Genomic DNA, 16,873 nt, shown 5'->3' with positions numbered 1-16,873 from the left:
TAGCTTTGAGGACTCACATTTACGCACAGATAGGAAATGATGGCAGAGGCATCATTGTGCATTTTAGCTGCGATAATCATTTCGCACGCTTCTTACAAAGTAGGCGCATTCAATAACGACACTCTAGTTGTGGAAAATGTAACCAGTTCGGCCACAAATTTGGAGACCAATACCACGAATTCTGCCACCAGCCAAACTAGCAACTTTGGATTTAACCCTACAACTGCTCCTAACTTCACTACTACAAAACCCGTCCTTATAGAGATGACAAACAGTACTAAAGATACAGCTGATAACCGCATCGATAAAGACAAAGAGGAAAGTATTAAGACCGTCGGGGAAGATGCGCTCAATGAATTGGGTATGTCTGAAGTATTGTACTACCGTGGCGTAGGCGTCCAAAAAGCTGTAGCTCTAAATTACTGTCTGCCAGAAATACTTCATTTCTGTTTTACTTTACAGTTGTATGAGGTTGCATCAAATTAATATTGAGGAATTCTTATCGACGTAAAGTAAGTCTGATTTGCAAAATATCGTGGTGTAAACTGGAGCAGTTCTAAACAATTGCTCTTAGAATAATGGAATTTCAGCTTTGAAGTTGCTCAGATTGGTTTTTCGGGGTTAGACAATTTGTCAGAACAGAAAAAGACAAAGCTGTTTATCGTTTATGAACTAGGTTTATTTGTTTTGTCACTCACAGCTGCAGTAGTTCTCCCTCTCCCTGCTATGTTTGACTTGACTCCGCTAACCTCCTAACCGAGTCTCATATTACACCCACGACTCTCCATCGAACCCATGTACCCCGGCTCCACACTCCCCCGTACAGACAGAGGGGGGTGGGGGTGCCTGTTCAACTTGCACAGAACTGACCCCAGATAACTGCATATTTGGGATGTTCTAGGGAATGTACTTAACTCAAGCCAAGCATTGTAAAACCTTACAGCTTGCATTTGCCCTGAGGTTTCAAACTTGACAGCAACTTAACCCTTCAGTAGTCATTTGTCCCAATTGTACTGTTCTGTCACTGCATAGAATTCCATCCTAGAACAGCATGCAGCATAAAGACTTATGCATAAAGACAGCATGAACAAAGCCAACATCCGACATGTATACCTCAGATGAGGTTATCTTGCACTGTGGCTGATAAAAACGTTCATTGACTCCGACCGCATAAACAATTGTACTTCTAATTCATGATTTTCCGCTGTACTTCCTACGTGCACTCGTTCTGTCTCTTCGGATAAAAGCATGCGCTGAATGAATGAAGCTGTAGAAATGTGAATTGTGTGACTGTGCGTCTCCCCAGACTGCCCCCCTCTGGGTCTGGAGGGCCTGAGGGTGGAGGACAGCCAGCTGCGTGCCTCCTCCCAGCAGCGGGCGGGGCTGGGGCCTCACCGCGGCAGGCTGAACATCCAGGTGGGTCCAGACAGGAGCGGCTTCTGTAGGGACGAGGAGGGCTGGTCGTCCATATGGGCTCTTCAGCCCACTAAGGGCTTTATATATATATATATATATATAGCTAAAATATATGTATGTGTACAAAACCATTCAGCTGCTGCATGTGTGTGTGTGCGAGAGTGTGTACGTGCGTATGGATGCATGTGTGTGTTTTTGTGTGTGTGTGTGTCTGTGTGTGTGTACCAGTCTGGCATCGAGGATGGGGACCTGTACGACGGAGCATGGTGTGCCCAGTATGAGGACCAGGACCAGTGGCTGGAGGTGGACGCCCTGCATCTCACCCTGTTCACCGGGGTCATCCTGCAGGGAAGGAACTCCATCTGGAGGTGCAGCTACACCTGACTAAAGATACCTAACTACACTTGACTAAAGATACCTGACTACACCTGACTAAAGACACCTAACAACATCTGACTAAAGATACCTGACTACACCTGATTAAAGATACCTGACTACACCTGACTAAAGATACCTGACTACACCTGACTAAAGATACCTGACTACACCTGACTAAAGATACCTGACTACACCTGACTAAAGATACCTAACTACACTTGACTAAAGATACCTGACTACACCTGACTAAAGATACCTAACAACATCTGACTAAAGATACCTAACAACACCTGACTGAAAATATCCTTTTAAATAGTGTCCTGTAGTGGGTTTTAGGAAGAGAAATGAACAAATTTAGATTTAAAATACATATATATAAAAAATATAAAAGAAAGTTACAAATGTTTGGGGGTGTTAATGAAACTGGAGCTGGAGCCCCCCCCAAAATAAGGCTAGATACGCCCATGCTGACTACACATGACTAACTAAAGATACCTATCTACACACGATTCAAACTAAACAAAATAATGTATTCACTTAGCAGACACATGAACCAATTACACTCTACAAATGAGCCATACCTACACAGAGCTATCTCCAAGAGAGTCTAACTAGTTCTGTGTTCAGTCATGTATCTTGTGTGCCTTCTGTACGTCTTGTAGCTGGGACTGGGTCCACACCTACAAGATACAGCTGAGTAATGACTCGATGTCCTGGGAGACTGTCATGAATGACACAGAGGAGGCGGTGAGGAGATGATAACTCAGTGTTTACCTGTCATTTCTGTTTACCTGTCTACCTGCCACCATACCATAGACAATGCCTTTGGAAGGGGGAAAAGCTGGTTCTCTTAAGAAAGTTTGAAAAGCTACGCATTTGTAGTTTTTAGTTTGATAGATTGTAGATATTTTATCATTGTAGATATTATTATTGTTCTGTGCCTGGTAGGTGAGATGTGGTTATTTTCCTTAACTCGGACCACCAAAGACTAAGACTATGTTAAGACTATGTACTTCCGAACCAGAACCTCTGATGTACTTTCTAAATGCAAAATTTGTGAGTCACCTTGGGTAAAAGCATCTGCTAAATGACTCAAATGTAACAGTACTTGGTATTGTGTTTAGATATTTCCGGGTAACCAGGACCCTGAGACGCCGGTCCTAGGGCTCCTCCCTGAGCCCACCGCTGCCCGCTTCCTCCGCATCAACCCCCAGACCTGGTACTTCAACGGCACCATCTGCCTCAGGGCCGAGATCCTGGGATGTCCTCTGCCAGGTGACCAGCCACAGACTAGGGCCAGACCTGGGTTAACCTGACAGACCAGGGCCAGACCTGGGTTAACCTGACAGACCAGGGCCAGACCTGGGTTAACCTGACAGACCAGGGCCAGACCTGGGTTAACCTGACAGACCAGGGCCAGACCTGGGTTAATTTGACACACCAGGGCCAGACCTGGGTTTACCTGACACACCAGGGCCAGACCTGGGTTAACCTGATAGACCAGGGTTTAGATTCTATGCACTGTTTGTAATTATAATAATGTGTGCATTTAGCAAAGCCGCTTTTATCCAAATCCATCAGATGTTAGTCTGATGGATTTGAGAGACCTCTCGATCTGTAGCCAAATGCTCTACCCCAAAGCTGTACCCATTCATGTCAATTCTCTGGATAAAAGTATCTGCTAAATGAACACATGTCAAACTGAAGGGAAACAAAAATAGTAGGACAGTTATGATTGGACGGCTGTGGGACCTCCATCAAGCAGGCCAACATGGTACTAATCTGTCGCCGCTGCTGATTGGACCCCTCAGATCCAGGCGAGATGTATGGAGAGACCCAGTCAGGCTCCAAGGACGATCTGGACTTCAAGCACCATAACTACCAGGACATGAGGAGGGTCGGTTCCTGTTGAACACTGAACACAACACGAACCACGCACTGGGTTGTTCTGAACACAGTTTCAGTCATGTCTCTGTGTGTGAGACCTCACGTCGACCCTATGTGACCTCGTGTGTGTCCCTGTGTATACCCGTGTGTCCCCGTGTGTAATCCCCTGTGTGAGTCCTCCTTCTGACCCTGTGTTGACCCTGTGTGTGACCGGCAGCTAATGAAGAATGTGAGTGAGGAATGTCCAGACATCACTCGTATCTACAGCATTGGGAAGAGCTACACAGGACTCAAACTGTACGTCATGGAGATCTCAGACAACCCTGGCAAGCATGAAGTAGGTAAGAGAGCGGCTGACTGCCCGACCACAGGTGTGTCTCCAAAGCCACTTGAACCCAATGTTATTTTTGTAACTGTAGGTGACGTCTCCAGACAAGATCCTCTACTACTTGTCTCAGCTGTTGGAGATGCTGTATGACCCATGAAGCCCTTTGTGCCGTTCGTGTCACAAAGAGCTTCGTAGCTGCTCCCAGATGTTACCTATCCTGATCCACCCTTCCTCCCATGTCGATAAGAAAAACTTGACTTACCAGAACTGCTTATAGCAGCCTTGTGTGTGTCTGTGTGTGTCTGTGCATGTGTGTATTTCTGTGTGTGTGTGCGTGTGCGTGCTAGTGCGTGTTTACATAGGGCTCGACTGCTGCTCCAGATGAGATAGGCAGACTCAGGACCACTGGAGGCCTCTCTTACATAAACACACTGATGGGGGTTTGAAGACCCTGCACAAGTCTCTGAAACTACAAAGACTCAGTTGTTTCCATGGGAACAATTCCTGATTCCAGATAGCGACTCTAATTGCAGAAGCTTTTTAACTTTTGCCAACGGGGTTCATGTTTACAGAAATCAAATAAAACTCCTAACAGGATTTTGCAACCAGACAGTTGATATTTCTAATATGTTTCGACATATTCAGCCTTCTCAGAGTCAGGGACACAGATGAGAGAGGAGGTTATTATTCATGCGCTGACAGCTGATATCAGTCATGGATAATTAGGTCGGGGAGCCCGAGGAGGGAGCTGCATGTGGTTTTCATTTCACAAAGAGGAATGTAGAAGACGTTAATATCGGTGGGTTAGTGAAGCGTTGTCAGAAAAGATCTTGGTGCTGCAGCCAGCTCCCTCTGCCCCTGGCCTCCACGCAGAACCCAGAAATGTGGGATGTTGAGCCCGAGGAGGGATGATCTCTGGCAGGCTCTGGTCATTGTATCTCACACCAGCGCTTAACACGACACACAGAGACTCAACCTTCCGTCAGATCGAACACATGTTTCAGACCTTACCATCATCTGTGGTAGCTCAGCGGTTGAGTGTTTGACCACCGGTTAAGACGTTGCAGGTTGGAATGCTCCTCGGTATGTGGCTTTGGATAAAGATGTCTGCTAAATGAGCAGGTTATTATCCTCAGTGTCGGGCCTGGGGTGTTCAGGTCTGTCTGTCTCCAGCAGCCATTGATGTCCCCAAGCACACCTAATGTGTTTCTCTATATTCACATTTTCTTATTTCAAAGTACAGCAGAACATCAAGGATTGGAAGTGCATCTAACAGGAACATGACGGGTGCATATTGCCCTTAGAGAGACAAGTTAGTTCTAACAGGATCTCCACCATCAGGGTGTTTCCACTCAGAAACACCAAACTCCTCTGTCCATTTGAAGAAGAGGTGTGTTCAGGTGTTCAGCGCCAGAGTTCATATCAGTCTACCTTTACTTCCCCCGGCAGGAGCGCCGGAGTTCATATCAGTCTACCTTTACTTCCCCCGGCAGGAGAGCCGGAGTTCATATCAGTCTACCTTTACTTCCCCCGGCAGGAGAGCCGGAGTTCATATCAGTCTACCTTTACTTCCCCCGGCAGGAGAGCCTGAGTTCCGCTATGTGGCTGGGATGCACGGGAACGAGGCACTGGGCCGCGAGCTGGTGCTCAACCTCATGCAGTACATGTGCCAGGAGTACAAGAGAGGCAACGAGCGCGTGGTCCGCCTGGTGAAGGACACGCGCATCCACCTGCTGCCCTCCATGAACCCCGACGGCTACGAGGGAGCGTACCAGAAGGTGGGAGGAGTTTGGACACCCCACATGGCGCTGGGAGAGGGACCGACACTGGATTTTGTGAAAGGATTTCGTTTTTTTGTTGGGAAAGCACAGATAGATGAGTTATTGTTGAGATCAACAAGATTTCAATGTATTCATTCATGCTGCTTAGATACACGGATGTCATTTCCATAATCGGAGTCATGGGTGTGTGTGTGACTTTGTGTGACCTTGCCCTCCTGTAGGGTTCAGAGCTGTCGGGCTGGGCCCTAGGGCGCTACAGCTACGAGGGCATCGACATGAACCACAACTTCCCAGACCTGGATAACATCATGTGGGACGCACAGGAAATGGCGGCGGACAAATCTAAAGTCAGCAACCACTACATCCCCATCCCGGAGTACTACACTAAAGAAGATGCCTTCGTAAGTGAAGCTCAGGGGTGACGTTCTCTTTACAAGCCCTATTTGTATGTCTCTCTGAATCAAAGTGTCGGCTACTGGCACAACTGGTCTTGTGGTACTGGTACAGCTGTTATAGCTCAGTGGTTAAAGCATTTGACAGCAGATATAGATAGCAAGTTCAAATTCCCCTTCTTGGCTTTGGAGAAAAGCTTCTGCAGACTACATTAGAAGAACTACTGTACAGTTACTGCAGAAGACACTACTTCTACAGCCTAAAGATAAAGCTGTTAGGTTATTTTATTTGTAAATGAGTTTTGTTTTTACCTAGGCATTGAATGCCTTGTTACTATTGGTAGTAATGCAGTAGTAAGAGTTGTAGCCATGGAATATTGCTCCATTAACTTGAGGCCTAAGTAGAAACACAGATTTGTTTTGAAGAGAGTGCTGAGGACATGTTGTGAATGTGGAGGTTCTGAAGAATGTGTTTCCCTGCAGCGGGCTGTGGGCCTCTGTCTATAGACAGAACAGGAAATAGAATGAGAGTCCAGGAAACAGGGTCAAGTTCACAGATACCAGAGCTCTGAACGTTTGGTAACAGTCTCTTCAATAACACCATGTGTTTGTAATCATTCCTGTTACAAAAGGATCATGTGATATTTTTTGCTGTTTTGAAGTCAAGTCAATATTGTGACCCTGGAGCGAGCCACTTGAAACACTGTGGTATACATGTATTCAGTATAAAGGAGCCATGCTTCTGCTTCTGCCTGTGTGTAACGTGCGGGATCAAAAACCTTCTGTCCGAGTGACGTGTCCCTGTCACCAGGTGGCCCCAGAGACCCGCGCCGTCATCAGCTGGATGCAGGACGTGCCGTTTGTGCTGGGGGCCAACCTCCACGGGGGCGAGCTGGTGGTGACGTACCCCTTTGACTGCACGCGCGACTGGATCCCCCAGGAGGACACCCCCACGGCCGACGACGGCTTCTTCCGCTGGCTGGCCACCGTGTACGCCTCCACCAACCTGGTGATGGCCAACCCGGAGCGCCGCGTGTGTCATTACGAAGACTTCCAGCGGCACAACAACATCATCAACGGGGGGGCCTGGCACACCGTCCCAGGGAGTGAGTCACACACACACACCGTCCCAGGGAGTGAGTCTCACACACACACACACACACACACAGCATCCCAGGGAGTGAGTCACACACACACACAGCATCCCAGGGAGTGAGTCACACACACACACACCGTCCCAGAGAGTGAGTCACACACACACCGTCCCAGGGAGTCTTTCAACCTGGTCTCCGAACTCTGTTTTGCGCAGGCATGAATGACTTCAGCTACCTGCACACCAACTGTTTCGAGGTGACAGTGGAGCTGTCCTGTGACAAGTTCCCCCACGCCAGCGAGCTGCCCACAGAGTGGGAGAACAACAAAGAGTCCCTGCTGGTCTACATGGAGCAGGTCAGCTCTCCCTACCTCTCTCTCCCTCCCCCTACCTCTCTCTCCCTCCCCCTACCTCTCTCTCCCTCTCCCTACCTCTCTCTCCCTCTCCCTACCTCTCTCTCCATCTCTCTCCCTCTCTCTCCCTCTCCCTTCCTCTCTCTCCCTCTCCCTGCCTCTCTCTACCTCCCTCTCCCTCTCCCTACCTCTCTCTGCCTCTCCCTACCTCTCCCTACCTCTCTCTCCCTCTCTCTGCCTCTCTCTGCCTCTCCCTACCTTTCTCTGCATCTCCCTACCTCTCTCTGCCTCCCTCTCCCTCTGCCTACCTCTCCCTACCTCTCTCTCCCTCTCCCTACCTCTCTCTCCCTCTCCCTGCCTCTCTCTACCTCCCTCTCCCTCTCCCTACCTCTCTCTGCCTCTCCCTACCTTTCTCTGCATCTCCCTACCTCTCTCTGCCTCCCTCTCCCTCTGCCTCCCTCTCCCTACCTCTCTCTCCCTCTCCCTTCCTCTCTCTCCCTCTCCCTACCTCTCTCTCCCTCTCTCTGCCTATCTCTACCTCCCTCTCCCTACCTCTCTCTGCCTCTCCCTACCTCTCTCTGCATCTCCCTACCTCTCTCTGCCTCCCTCTCCCTCTCCCTACCTCGCTCTCCCTACCTCTCTCTCCCTCTCCCTACCTCTCTCTCCCTCTCCCTACCTCTCTCTCCCTCTCCCCACCTCTCTCTCCCTCTCCCTACCTCTCTCTGCCTCACACCAGGTCTCATCGCTCTGAGTCTAGCTCTCCTTCCATCTCTCTGTCTCGCTCCATCCCTTTCTCCATCCCATCTTCTCTCTCCATACCTCACTCCATCTTTCTCTCTCTCTCCATTGCTCCATCCCTCCATCTCTCTACCTCGCTCTCTCTCCATCTCTCCGCCTCGCTCTATTTCTCTTTCCACCTCGTTCCATCTCCTCCCTCTCATACTGTGCACTGTAACTGCTTTGCCATTCAGTGGACGGTGAGGGGATGAGAGAAGCTCTCAGCAGCTGAGTGAAGGTGACTGCGAAGCCTTCTCTGTCTGCAGGTCCACAGAGGCATCAAAGGGGTGGTGAGGGACAAGTTCACCAAGGCTGGCATAGCCGACGCTGTGATCAAAGTTCAGGACATGGACCACGACATACGATCAGGTGGGGTTGTCTGCAACATTCTTTTTCGAATCACATCATGTATTCCACAAATTATCCTTTCTGCCTCCTTTCAAATATGACTCACTCCAGAGTCAAGGGTTATTTACTGATAGGAAATCACGTAATTTTACAAACTAGATATAATGCATATAATCCGATCTATCGGTTAGTCTGTCATACTTACATATTATGATTATGTACTACAGTACTACAGATGATTGTGTACTGCAGATGATGAACAGAATGAAGCCAATCCATCAACCAACATTTTATCCCTGATTCAAAACATAAAAAATGATAAAACCGTAATAAATTCATTCCAAAACATTAGACTGATTCAGAATGATAAACAGTCCATAACATCAGTGATTCCAGATGTTAACTACCCCCCCCACCCCCCCCCCCTCCCCTCCTCACTGCAGCCGCTGGAGGGGACTTCTGGCGCCTGCTGAACCCGGGGGACTACCGGGTGGTGGTGTGGGCGCTGGGCTACCTGCCCGCCGCACGGCGCTGCCAGGTGGGCACCGAGGCCCGGCCCACCCCCTGCCACTTCCTCCTGACACCCGTGCGGAGGCTGAAGCCAGGCCGGTGGGGGGGCGGGGGGGCCCGCCTGGACACTCAGCTGCGCCTGCGGGCACTGAGGCTGAGGAAGCTCCGCGCCACCACCAAGGTCCTGAACCGCCGCAGGGAGCAGCAGCAGCAGGTTCGCAGGACACGCTCCGCCAGGATGCCCCAGGGATGAGGGCAGGCCTGCTCTCTGGAGGGAGGTCAGGGGATGAGGGGAGGTTAGGGGATGAGGGGAGGTTAGGGGATGAGGGGAGGTTAGGGGATGAGGGGAGGTTAGGGGATGAGGGGAGGTTAGGGGATGAGGGGAGGTTAGGGGATGAGGGGACGTTAGGGGGTGAGGGGAGGTTAGGGGATGAGGGGAGGTTAGGCGGTGAGGGGAGGTTAGGGGATGAGGGGAGGTTAGGGGATGAGGGGACGTTAGGGGGTGAGGGGAGGTTAGGGGATGAGGGGAGGTTAGGCGGTGAGGGGAGGTTAGGGGATGAGGGGAGGTTAGGGGATGAGAGGAGGTTAGGGGATGAGGGGAGGTTAGGGGATGTTAGGGGATGAGGGGAGGTTAGGGGATGAGGGGAGGTTAGGCGGTGAGGGGAGGTTAGGGGATGAGGGGAGGTTAGGGGATGAGAGGAGGTTAGGGGATGAGGGGAGGTTAGGGGGTGAGGGGAGGTCAGAGGATAAGGGATGAGGGGAGGCTAGGGTTTGAAAGGACTTTGCCCCCCTCCTCCCCTCCTGTGAACAATGTCTACACGTCACTGTGGCTCATTACTGCTGCTGTATATGTCACATATTTGTTTATGGGGTTGTTAGGGACCACATGTTGTTTAAGGGGTTCGACTTGAAGACTTTATTGTATGTTTCAGCTGGTCTGATGTATACGTTTTGTAACGCAGGAATGAAAAGATTTACTATACACCCAAAATATGTATCCTTAAATCTCTTTCAATATCAACCATAGTTACACAAATGATCTTTATTTTACTATATTGATTGACGTTATAAATCATAATGTAAGATATTATCAAGACCCTACAAGGTAAGGTATTATGAGATCTACCGATTAGAATTAACATGTCAATCCTTCAACTCTCCCACATAACTAATGCCCCTGTATTTGACTAATCTTCAGAAACTGCTAGAAGAAAACCCCTTTGTAAGGTTCACATGACCCTGACAAGGATCATAACTACTGTTACTCTTAAACTGTCTAATACTGTCACCTGTTAGGATTGTTATGAAGCATACTATCCAGCTACTGTGTACATGATGCATTCATTTCATGAAGCAGGCTCCAATCCACTGTGATGTACACCCTCGACTTCTTGATCTATCAAATGCTGAGATACACATATCTCATTCTTACTGTCACTGGTGAATCTATCACTGCATCGCTGCATGGTTGTGGTGACCCTGGGGAACACGACAGGCTGTAGTGACCCTGTAGTGACCCTGGGGAACAGGCAAGCAGGAGCAGAGGTTCACGTCCCCTGCCCCCAAGTGGCACACTTGCAGCATTACACCCTCATCACAAACTGAAGAAAGTTCATCAACAGTGCAAAATGCCACCTTTTATTTCAGTGAGACGTACCATATCAGCATCGTTGTCTGGATTATTTAGAGACACGTTATTATAAACAACAATATATATGCGCTTCAAACTCATCCTACATGAACAAAGTAATGGTGAACAAACCAGGGAACAATCCTGCGATCCCCCCCCAAAAAAATCACAAACGTTAGCTTCAACGAACATGAAGGTTCAAAACGTGAGCAGAGAGGGGTAAAAACAATAACAAGGTGATCCAACGCATCTAGCTCACGAGTCCTAACATGGCCCCCACTGAGGATGGACAGTGACCCACGACAGATGTCGACGTAGAAAACGTCCGATTCGTCGTCCTTTCTTTTGAAATGAAGGTAGGTCAAAAGCAGCAGTGAAGATTTCCCTACAGGAGCAGAGCCTTGGTGCTCCTTACGAGGACTGCATTAGACCGGCGAGCTGAGGCACTGCTTTCTCTACCAGGAGCTCTGCGGTAAGCAGCGGACGCAGGTGACCCCCCCCCCCCCCCCCCCACACACACACACACACACACACACACATAGGACCACCTGAGTCCTACAATCTTAAGACATCTGGAGTACTCAAGAGCATCCAGTAGATAGCATATTCATAAAGGCTGGTATGCATAGAAGCATTGGGTTCATGTCTATAACCAGGTCTACATAGGAAGGCTCTAACTCACTATCACGTTACATGTACTCTGGATCTAGGACTGGGCGCTGTAACAAGCTGCTAGGGTGGGCTCAGATCCGCACACTGGATCTCCCTCGGAGCAGAAATACACCAGGCTGGCCTCAGCAGTGATGAGTGTGTGTGTTAGCTGTTCCTCCTCAGCAGTGATGAGTGTGTGTTAGCTGTTCCTCCTCAGCAGTGATGAGTGTGTGTTAGCTGTTCCTCCTCAGCAGTGATGAGTGTGTGTGTTAGCTGTTCCTCCTCAGCAGTAATGAGTGTGTGTTAGCTGTTCCTCCTCAGCAGTGATGAGTGTGTGTTAGCTGTTCCTAGTCACCACCGGCTCTCTGGATCAGAATGGTGCTGAAGCTTAGTTTATTGGCATGGTGATGTTCTCATGGTGGTACATAAGCTGTGATGGCTTGGAGGGGTCGGGTATGTAACTCACACGCAGGCACACACACAGAACAAAATGCTCAAACCCTGTCATCTCATCTCAACACCAGGATGTAAACCTAACACCTCAACACCAAGCTGTAACCCTAACATTTCAACACCAGGCTGTTACCCTAACATCTCAACACCAGGCTGTTACCCTAACATTTCAACACCAGGCTGTTACCCTAACACCTCAACACCAGGCTGTAACCCAAACATCTCAACACCAGGCTGTAACCCTAACATCTCAACACCAGGCTGTTACCCTAACACCTCAACACCAGGCTGTAACCCTAACATCTCAACACCAGGCTGTAACCCTAACATCTCAACACCAGGTTGTAACCCTAACATCTCAACACCAGGTTGTAACCCTAACATCTCAACACCAGGCTGTAACCCTAACATCTCAACACCAGGCTGTTACCCTAACACCTCAACACCAGGCTGTAACCCTAACATCTCAACACCAGGATGTAACCCTAACATCTCAACACCAGGCTGTAACCCTAACATCTCAACACCAGGCTGTAACCCTAACATCTCAACACCAGGCTGTAACCCTAACATCTCAACACCAGGCTGTAACCCAAACATCTCAACACCAGGCTGTAACCCTAACGCCTCAACACCAGGCTGTTACCCTAACACCTCAACACCAGGCCCGAACCACCCTCAGCAGAGTGGGAGGAGCGACAGATCCCAGGAAGAGGAGAATAGAGTTGGGGCTGGGGTGGGGGTGCCGGCCCTGGAGAGTGGAGACAGGCTGACAGAGATCCAGAGGTTGAAAGTCAGATGTAGGAGCAGAGCGGATGGAGCCTCCATAAGAGGAATGGAAGAACACAGGGGAGGGAGTAGGGGCTGGGGGTACACCATTCCCCCCCTGGGGAGGAAGTCTTGTCAGGCTGAGAGAGGGGTGTGTGTGTGTGAGAACATCCTCTCCTTCCAAGGACCTCCTGGTCCTGGATGTTCCCAAGGGACGGTCCAGAGATGGTTCTAGAACAATATTGGCTCCGGATCCAGTTCTTGGAAAGTTCTCGAACAACATCGGCTCCGGCTTATAAGAAAGTTCTAGAACGACGTCTGTTCCGGATGCAGTTCATCGGGGGGGGACGGGGTGTTCTAGAACTTGGGCTGGTAGAGGGCCACACGCCCGCTGAGACAGCCCGAGGCCAGCTGGCAGTGTGTGGGGGAGAACTTGGTGGTGAGCACCACGTCGCTGTGGGAGTAGATGGAGCGCACCTCCCGCAGGCAGCTGGTCTGGACGGGGATGCAGTCGGTCAGCTCGCCGCAGTGCTGGTCAAAGGCCAGGAGGCGGACGCCGTAGCCGTACGGCGAGCAGATGAGCCGGCCGTCGGGGCTGAAGCACAGCTCCTTGATGTAGCCCCGGCCCACGTTGGCCTCCTCGATGTAGTGGGTGAGCCGGAGAGAGCAGCGGGGGGAGGCGGGGGGGCGCGCCGGGGCCCCCTCCTGGAACTCGTACACGCACGTCCACTACAGGGGAGAGAGAGAGAGAGAGAGAGAGAGAGAGAGAGAGAGAGGTTTAAGCACTTGATTGGATGTGTTGTGTCAGGTTACTTCTGCTGTTTAATAGACGTGTTCTACAGGCATGTTCTACAGGCGTTTTCTATAGGTGTGTTCTACAGGCGTGTTCTATAGGTGTGTTCTACAAGCATGTTCTACAGGTATGTTCTACAAGCGTGTTCTACAGGCGTGTTCTACAGGCGTGTTCTACAGGCGTGTTCTACAGGTGATTGGGACTGTAGGGGTCGGAGGTGGCGTACCTCCTGGTCGTCCATGTTGCTGGAGCAGCGGATGAGCGTGGCCCAGCCTTTAGGGTGCAGCTGCAGGGAGGTGATGCAGTTCCCGCGGTCTCTCTCTCCAGGAACCTCGGGGGTCAGCACCTCCAGGCTGTTCCTGGGGGACAGGCCTGGGACAGGAACACAATGACACCAAAAATCAACCCAGTGGCACTTAATGAAGCAAATTAACTTTGTTGCTTAAGTCATACATATGACCAGGAGCCTGACTTTAAACCACTAAACAACACTGTAATGGTCTTCCTATCAGTTGATTTACATTTACATGTATTCATTTAGCAGACGCTTGAATCCAAAGCGACTTCCAGGAGAGAGCTTTACAAAAGTGCATAGGTCAATGATCATAACCAACACAACCCTAAACATTGTGGGTAGCCAAAACATGAAGCATACATTGTGAAAAGCAAATAAGTGCCAATGGGAAGAAACATATGAGCATGTAGTTAAACAAGCTACAATTAAGTTGATATCAACAGATTATATTAGATCAATTGAATGAAATCAAACAAATCAAATGTAAGTGTATGATACACATGGTCTAGCTGTAGGAAACCAGGAGAGTCTCACCTTCTCTGTGAGGGTGGATCTTGCTTGAGTCGTTGCCGTGGCGAGGAGCGCCTGGTGCCGACCTGGAGGCTGAAGTAGCACCGTCTTGAAGAAAACACATAGTCAGCAGAGTCACAGTCAGCGCTGAGTCACAGACAGCACTGAGTCACAGACAGCACTGAGTCACAGACAGCACTGAGTCACAGACAGCACTGAGTCACAGACAGCACTGAGTCACAGACAGCACTGAGTCACAGACAGCACTGAGTCACAGACAGCACGGAGTCAAAGTCAGGGCAGAGTCACACTCAAGCAGTCACAGGCCATACAGAATCACAGTCCTTTTAGGTGTCGAGTAGGAAGGGTTAGGAAGTAGAGGCAGGTAGAGGAGGTGGAGACTCACCGGAGCTGAGGGGCGTGCGGCGGGCACGCAGCATGCGGTAGCTGCCCACCTCCAGGGACTGGGTGAGGTCCAGGTCGTGGAGGATCAACAGGTAGCCCGAGGACGTGGAGATCAGCATCTTGGAGCAGTCGGGCGTCAGACGCATCCTCATCAGGTAGCGCGTGTGGAAGAACTTCTTGTGGGGGCAGCCGTCTTCCGTGAACCTGCAGGGAGCACAGATCCAGGAACTGGGATGAGAGCAGGTCAACGTGAAACGTGAAGGATATTAAACTGACAGTGTACACACACGTACACACTCAAAAGGTTTGTTTTTTTAATCCTCGTGGGGCTCGGCCATTCAAAATGATGTTATTATTATGATCTCCAACCACTAATCCCTAACCTTAACCCTTAGTGTATTCTAACACTAATTGCAACACTAACTCTAAAAACTCCCGGGAAAAAAGCGTTTGAAGTTGTGGGTCCCAGCAAAAAGGCCCAACAGGGTCACGTTTTTCATGTTTCACTATGTGAGAATATGTGGTCCCCACAAGGGTCGTTAAACAAAACCACTCACACACACCTAAACACTCATACACATGTACCGACTCAGACACCGATAGACCCTCACAGACAGACAGACAGACAGACAGAGAGGCAGACAGACAGACAGACAGACAGAGAGGCAGACAGACAGACCTGTTGGTGTCCCAGGTAATGACATTGCCATCAAACCCGGACGTGACGAGGAGGCGGGTGTTGGTGTCGTACTCGATGTTCTTCACCCAGCTGGCGTGGCCGTGCAGCGTGCACACCTTGGAGCTCAGCTTACGCAGGTCCCACAACGCAATAGTGGTGTCGTCGGAGCAGGTGGCAAACAGACGGTTGTCTAGAAACCTGTGGAGTCAAAACACTCGTCTATGAAAGTATAAAACTGTGGAGTCAAAACACTGGTCTATGAGGGCATCAAAACTGTGGAGTCAAAACACTGGTCTATGAAGGCATCAAGACTGAGTGTGGGTGTAAGAGGGACGGCCGGCTGACCTGATGTTGTTCACGCAGTCTTCATGTGCCTCCACCAAAGTCTTGATGTGCTTGGAGGAGATGGGATCAAACAGCAGGACCTCCGTCTGCTCACAGGCTACTGTCAGAACGGACCTGGGACGGGACACACACACACACACGTTCAGGAATCACTAAAGAACATAGCTCTTCTGCTGACCATTAATGCTCAAAAACCAAAGGAAAGGTTACGTGACGCTATCTGCGTCAGTCACCCTGTAATGTAACACCATCTCGCGTATCCGTCATTGTAATTCACAATCACTAGGTAATGCCGCTAATCTAGCTAGCTATCATGGCAAATTACCCGTCCGGCGAGTATTCCAAATTGAACACGGCTCCGTGCGTTTGAGTGCTCAAGTTGACGGAGTCTGTGGCAGGATTCATTGAGCGATACAAGTTTGTCATTGTCCTAAAGTTGTCCCTTGACGGATCAACGAAAAGACCTCTTCTAATAGTCCTGCTTTGTATCCATGAAAACAAGCTGGAGTAACTGACATCCGTGGCAGTGCTAGCACTGCCACTCTTCCCCGGCTGAGATGGTGCCTGACACGGGGGATTGGTATCCGTCGTCACCGGTCTGGCGTTCCTTTCCCTCGGTGGACGTGGACAGGTGGTCGGGGATTTCTCTTCATCATCCGAGTCTTCAATGTCGGGGTCTTCCTTGTCAGACACTGCCCTTCCTGGCCTGTCTTGAGAATCGTCAGCGTCGTCGCCATCACTTTGGTGGTCCGAGCTCATTGTACGGATAAAGCGCCCCAGTAGTTACTTGCAGTGTCTCCGTTCAACAGTGAATTATCCAGCGTCTTACTAGCAAGCGAATGTGCATACAGGTATTTAATTCCTCTCCGCCCCTGGGAGCCAAATGTCGCTGCTAACTGTATGGTTTACAACAACGCTCGCATTCAATATTTATTAGTTAACCAACGCTCTTCCAAAACACATACTGTAATGTAAATTACATGATGTATTTCCGTTTCCTAGTGCACTTCTGAGAGGTCAACAGAAAGTGAACAGCGCCCTCTATTGGACATGATCGGCATGGTCCATAGGTGACTTCATC

The 16,873-nt window shown here is 49.8% G+C and overlaps 2 protein-coding genes across 2 annotated transcripts; one reads left to right on the top strand and one right to left on the bottom strand.

Moving 5' to 3' along the window:
• Nucleotides 1-9,553, top strand: cpxm1a (carboxypeptidase X (M14 family), member 1a). Its single transcript, XM_084673243.1, has 13 exons — nt 1-361; nt 1,307-1,416; nt 1,645-1,784; nt 2,457-2,541; nt 2,919-3,069; nt 3,606-3,691; nt 3,899-4,022; nt 5,591-5,787; nt 6,012-6,191; nt 6,994-7,288; nt 7,492-7,631; nt 8,672-8,774; nt 9,197-9,553. Exons 1-13 carry the CDS (start codon nt 37-39, stop codon nt 9,514-9,516), a joined length of 2,256 nt encoding a protein of 751 aa, XP_084529369.1. The 5' UTR covers nt 1-36; the 3' UTR covers nt 9,517-9,553.
• A 1,849-nt stretch (nt 9,554-11,402) lies between these two features.
• On the bottom strand, nt 11,403-16,764 carry dcaf10 (DDB1 and CUL4 associated factor 10). The gene is made up of 7 exons (XM_084673229.1): nt 16,118-16,764; nt 15,793-15,906; nt 15,448-15,645; nt 14,770-14,972; nt 14,388-14,471; nt 13,785-13,930; nt 11,403-13,494 (listed from the first exon to the last, which is right to left on the bottom strand). The coding sequence occupies exons 1-7, from the start codon at nt 16,549-16,551 to the stop codon at nt 13,123-13,125; spliced, it is 1,551 nt and encodes a 516-aa protein (XP_084529355.1). The 5' UTR covers nt 16,552-16,764; the 3' UTR covers nt 11,403-13,122.
• Between the last annotated feature and the right edge of the window lie 109 nt (nt 16,765-16,873).

This window comes from Hypomesus nipponensis, chromosome 3 (assembly GCF_054491055.1).
Source record: "Hypomesus nipponensis isolate SF chromosome 3, ASM5449105v1, whole genome shotgun sequence".
NCBI classification, from domain to species: domain Eukaryota; kingdom Metazoa; phylum Chordata; class Actinopteri; order Osmeriformes; family Osmeridae; genus Hypomesus; species Hypomesus nipponensis.
The sequence above is the reverse complement of the archived record's forward strand: the minus strand, read 5'-3'. Positions and strand labels throughout refer to the sequence as shown.

Bases quoted from the DNA above. Each gene is read 5' to 3' on its own strand.
- cpxm1a (XM_084673243.1), top strand. From the start codon at position 37: ATGATGGCAGAGGCATCATTGTGCATTTTAGCTGCGATAATCATTTCG. The intron at 3,070-3,605 runs GTGACCAGCCAC...TGGACCCCTCAG, and splicing joins CCTGGGATGTCCTCTGCCAG to ATCCAGGCGAGATGTATGGA. The intron at 3,692-3,898 runs GTCGGTTCCTGT...TGTGACCGGCAG, and splicing joins ACTACCAGGACATGAGGAGG to CTAATGAAGAATGTGAGTGA.
- dcaf10 (XM_084673229.1), bottom strand. From the start codon at position 16,551: ATGAGCTCGGACCACCAAAGTGATGGCGACGACGCTGACGATTCTCAA. The intron at 15,646-15,792 runs GTCAGCCGGCCG...TTGACTCCACAG, and splicing joins GACTGCGTGAACAACATCAG to GTTTCTAGACAACCGTCTGT. The intron at 13,495-13,784 runs GTACGCCACCTC...TCTCCCCTGTAG, and splicing joins GCAACATGGACGACCAGGAG to TGGACGTGCGTGTACGAGTT.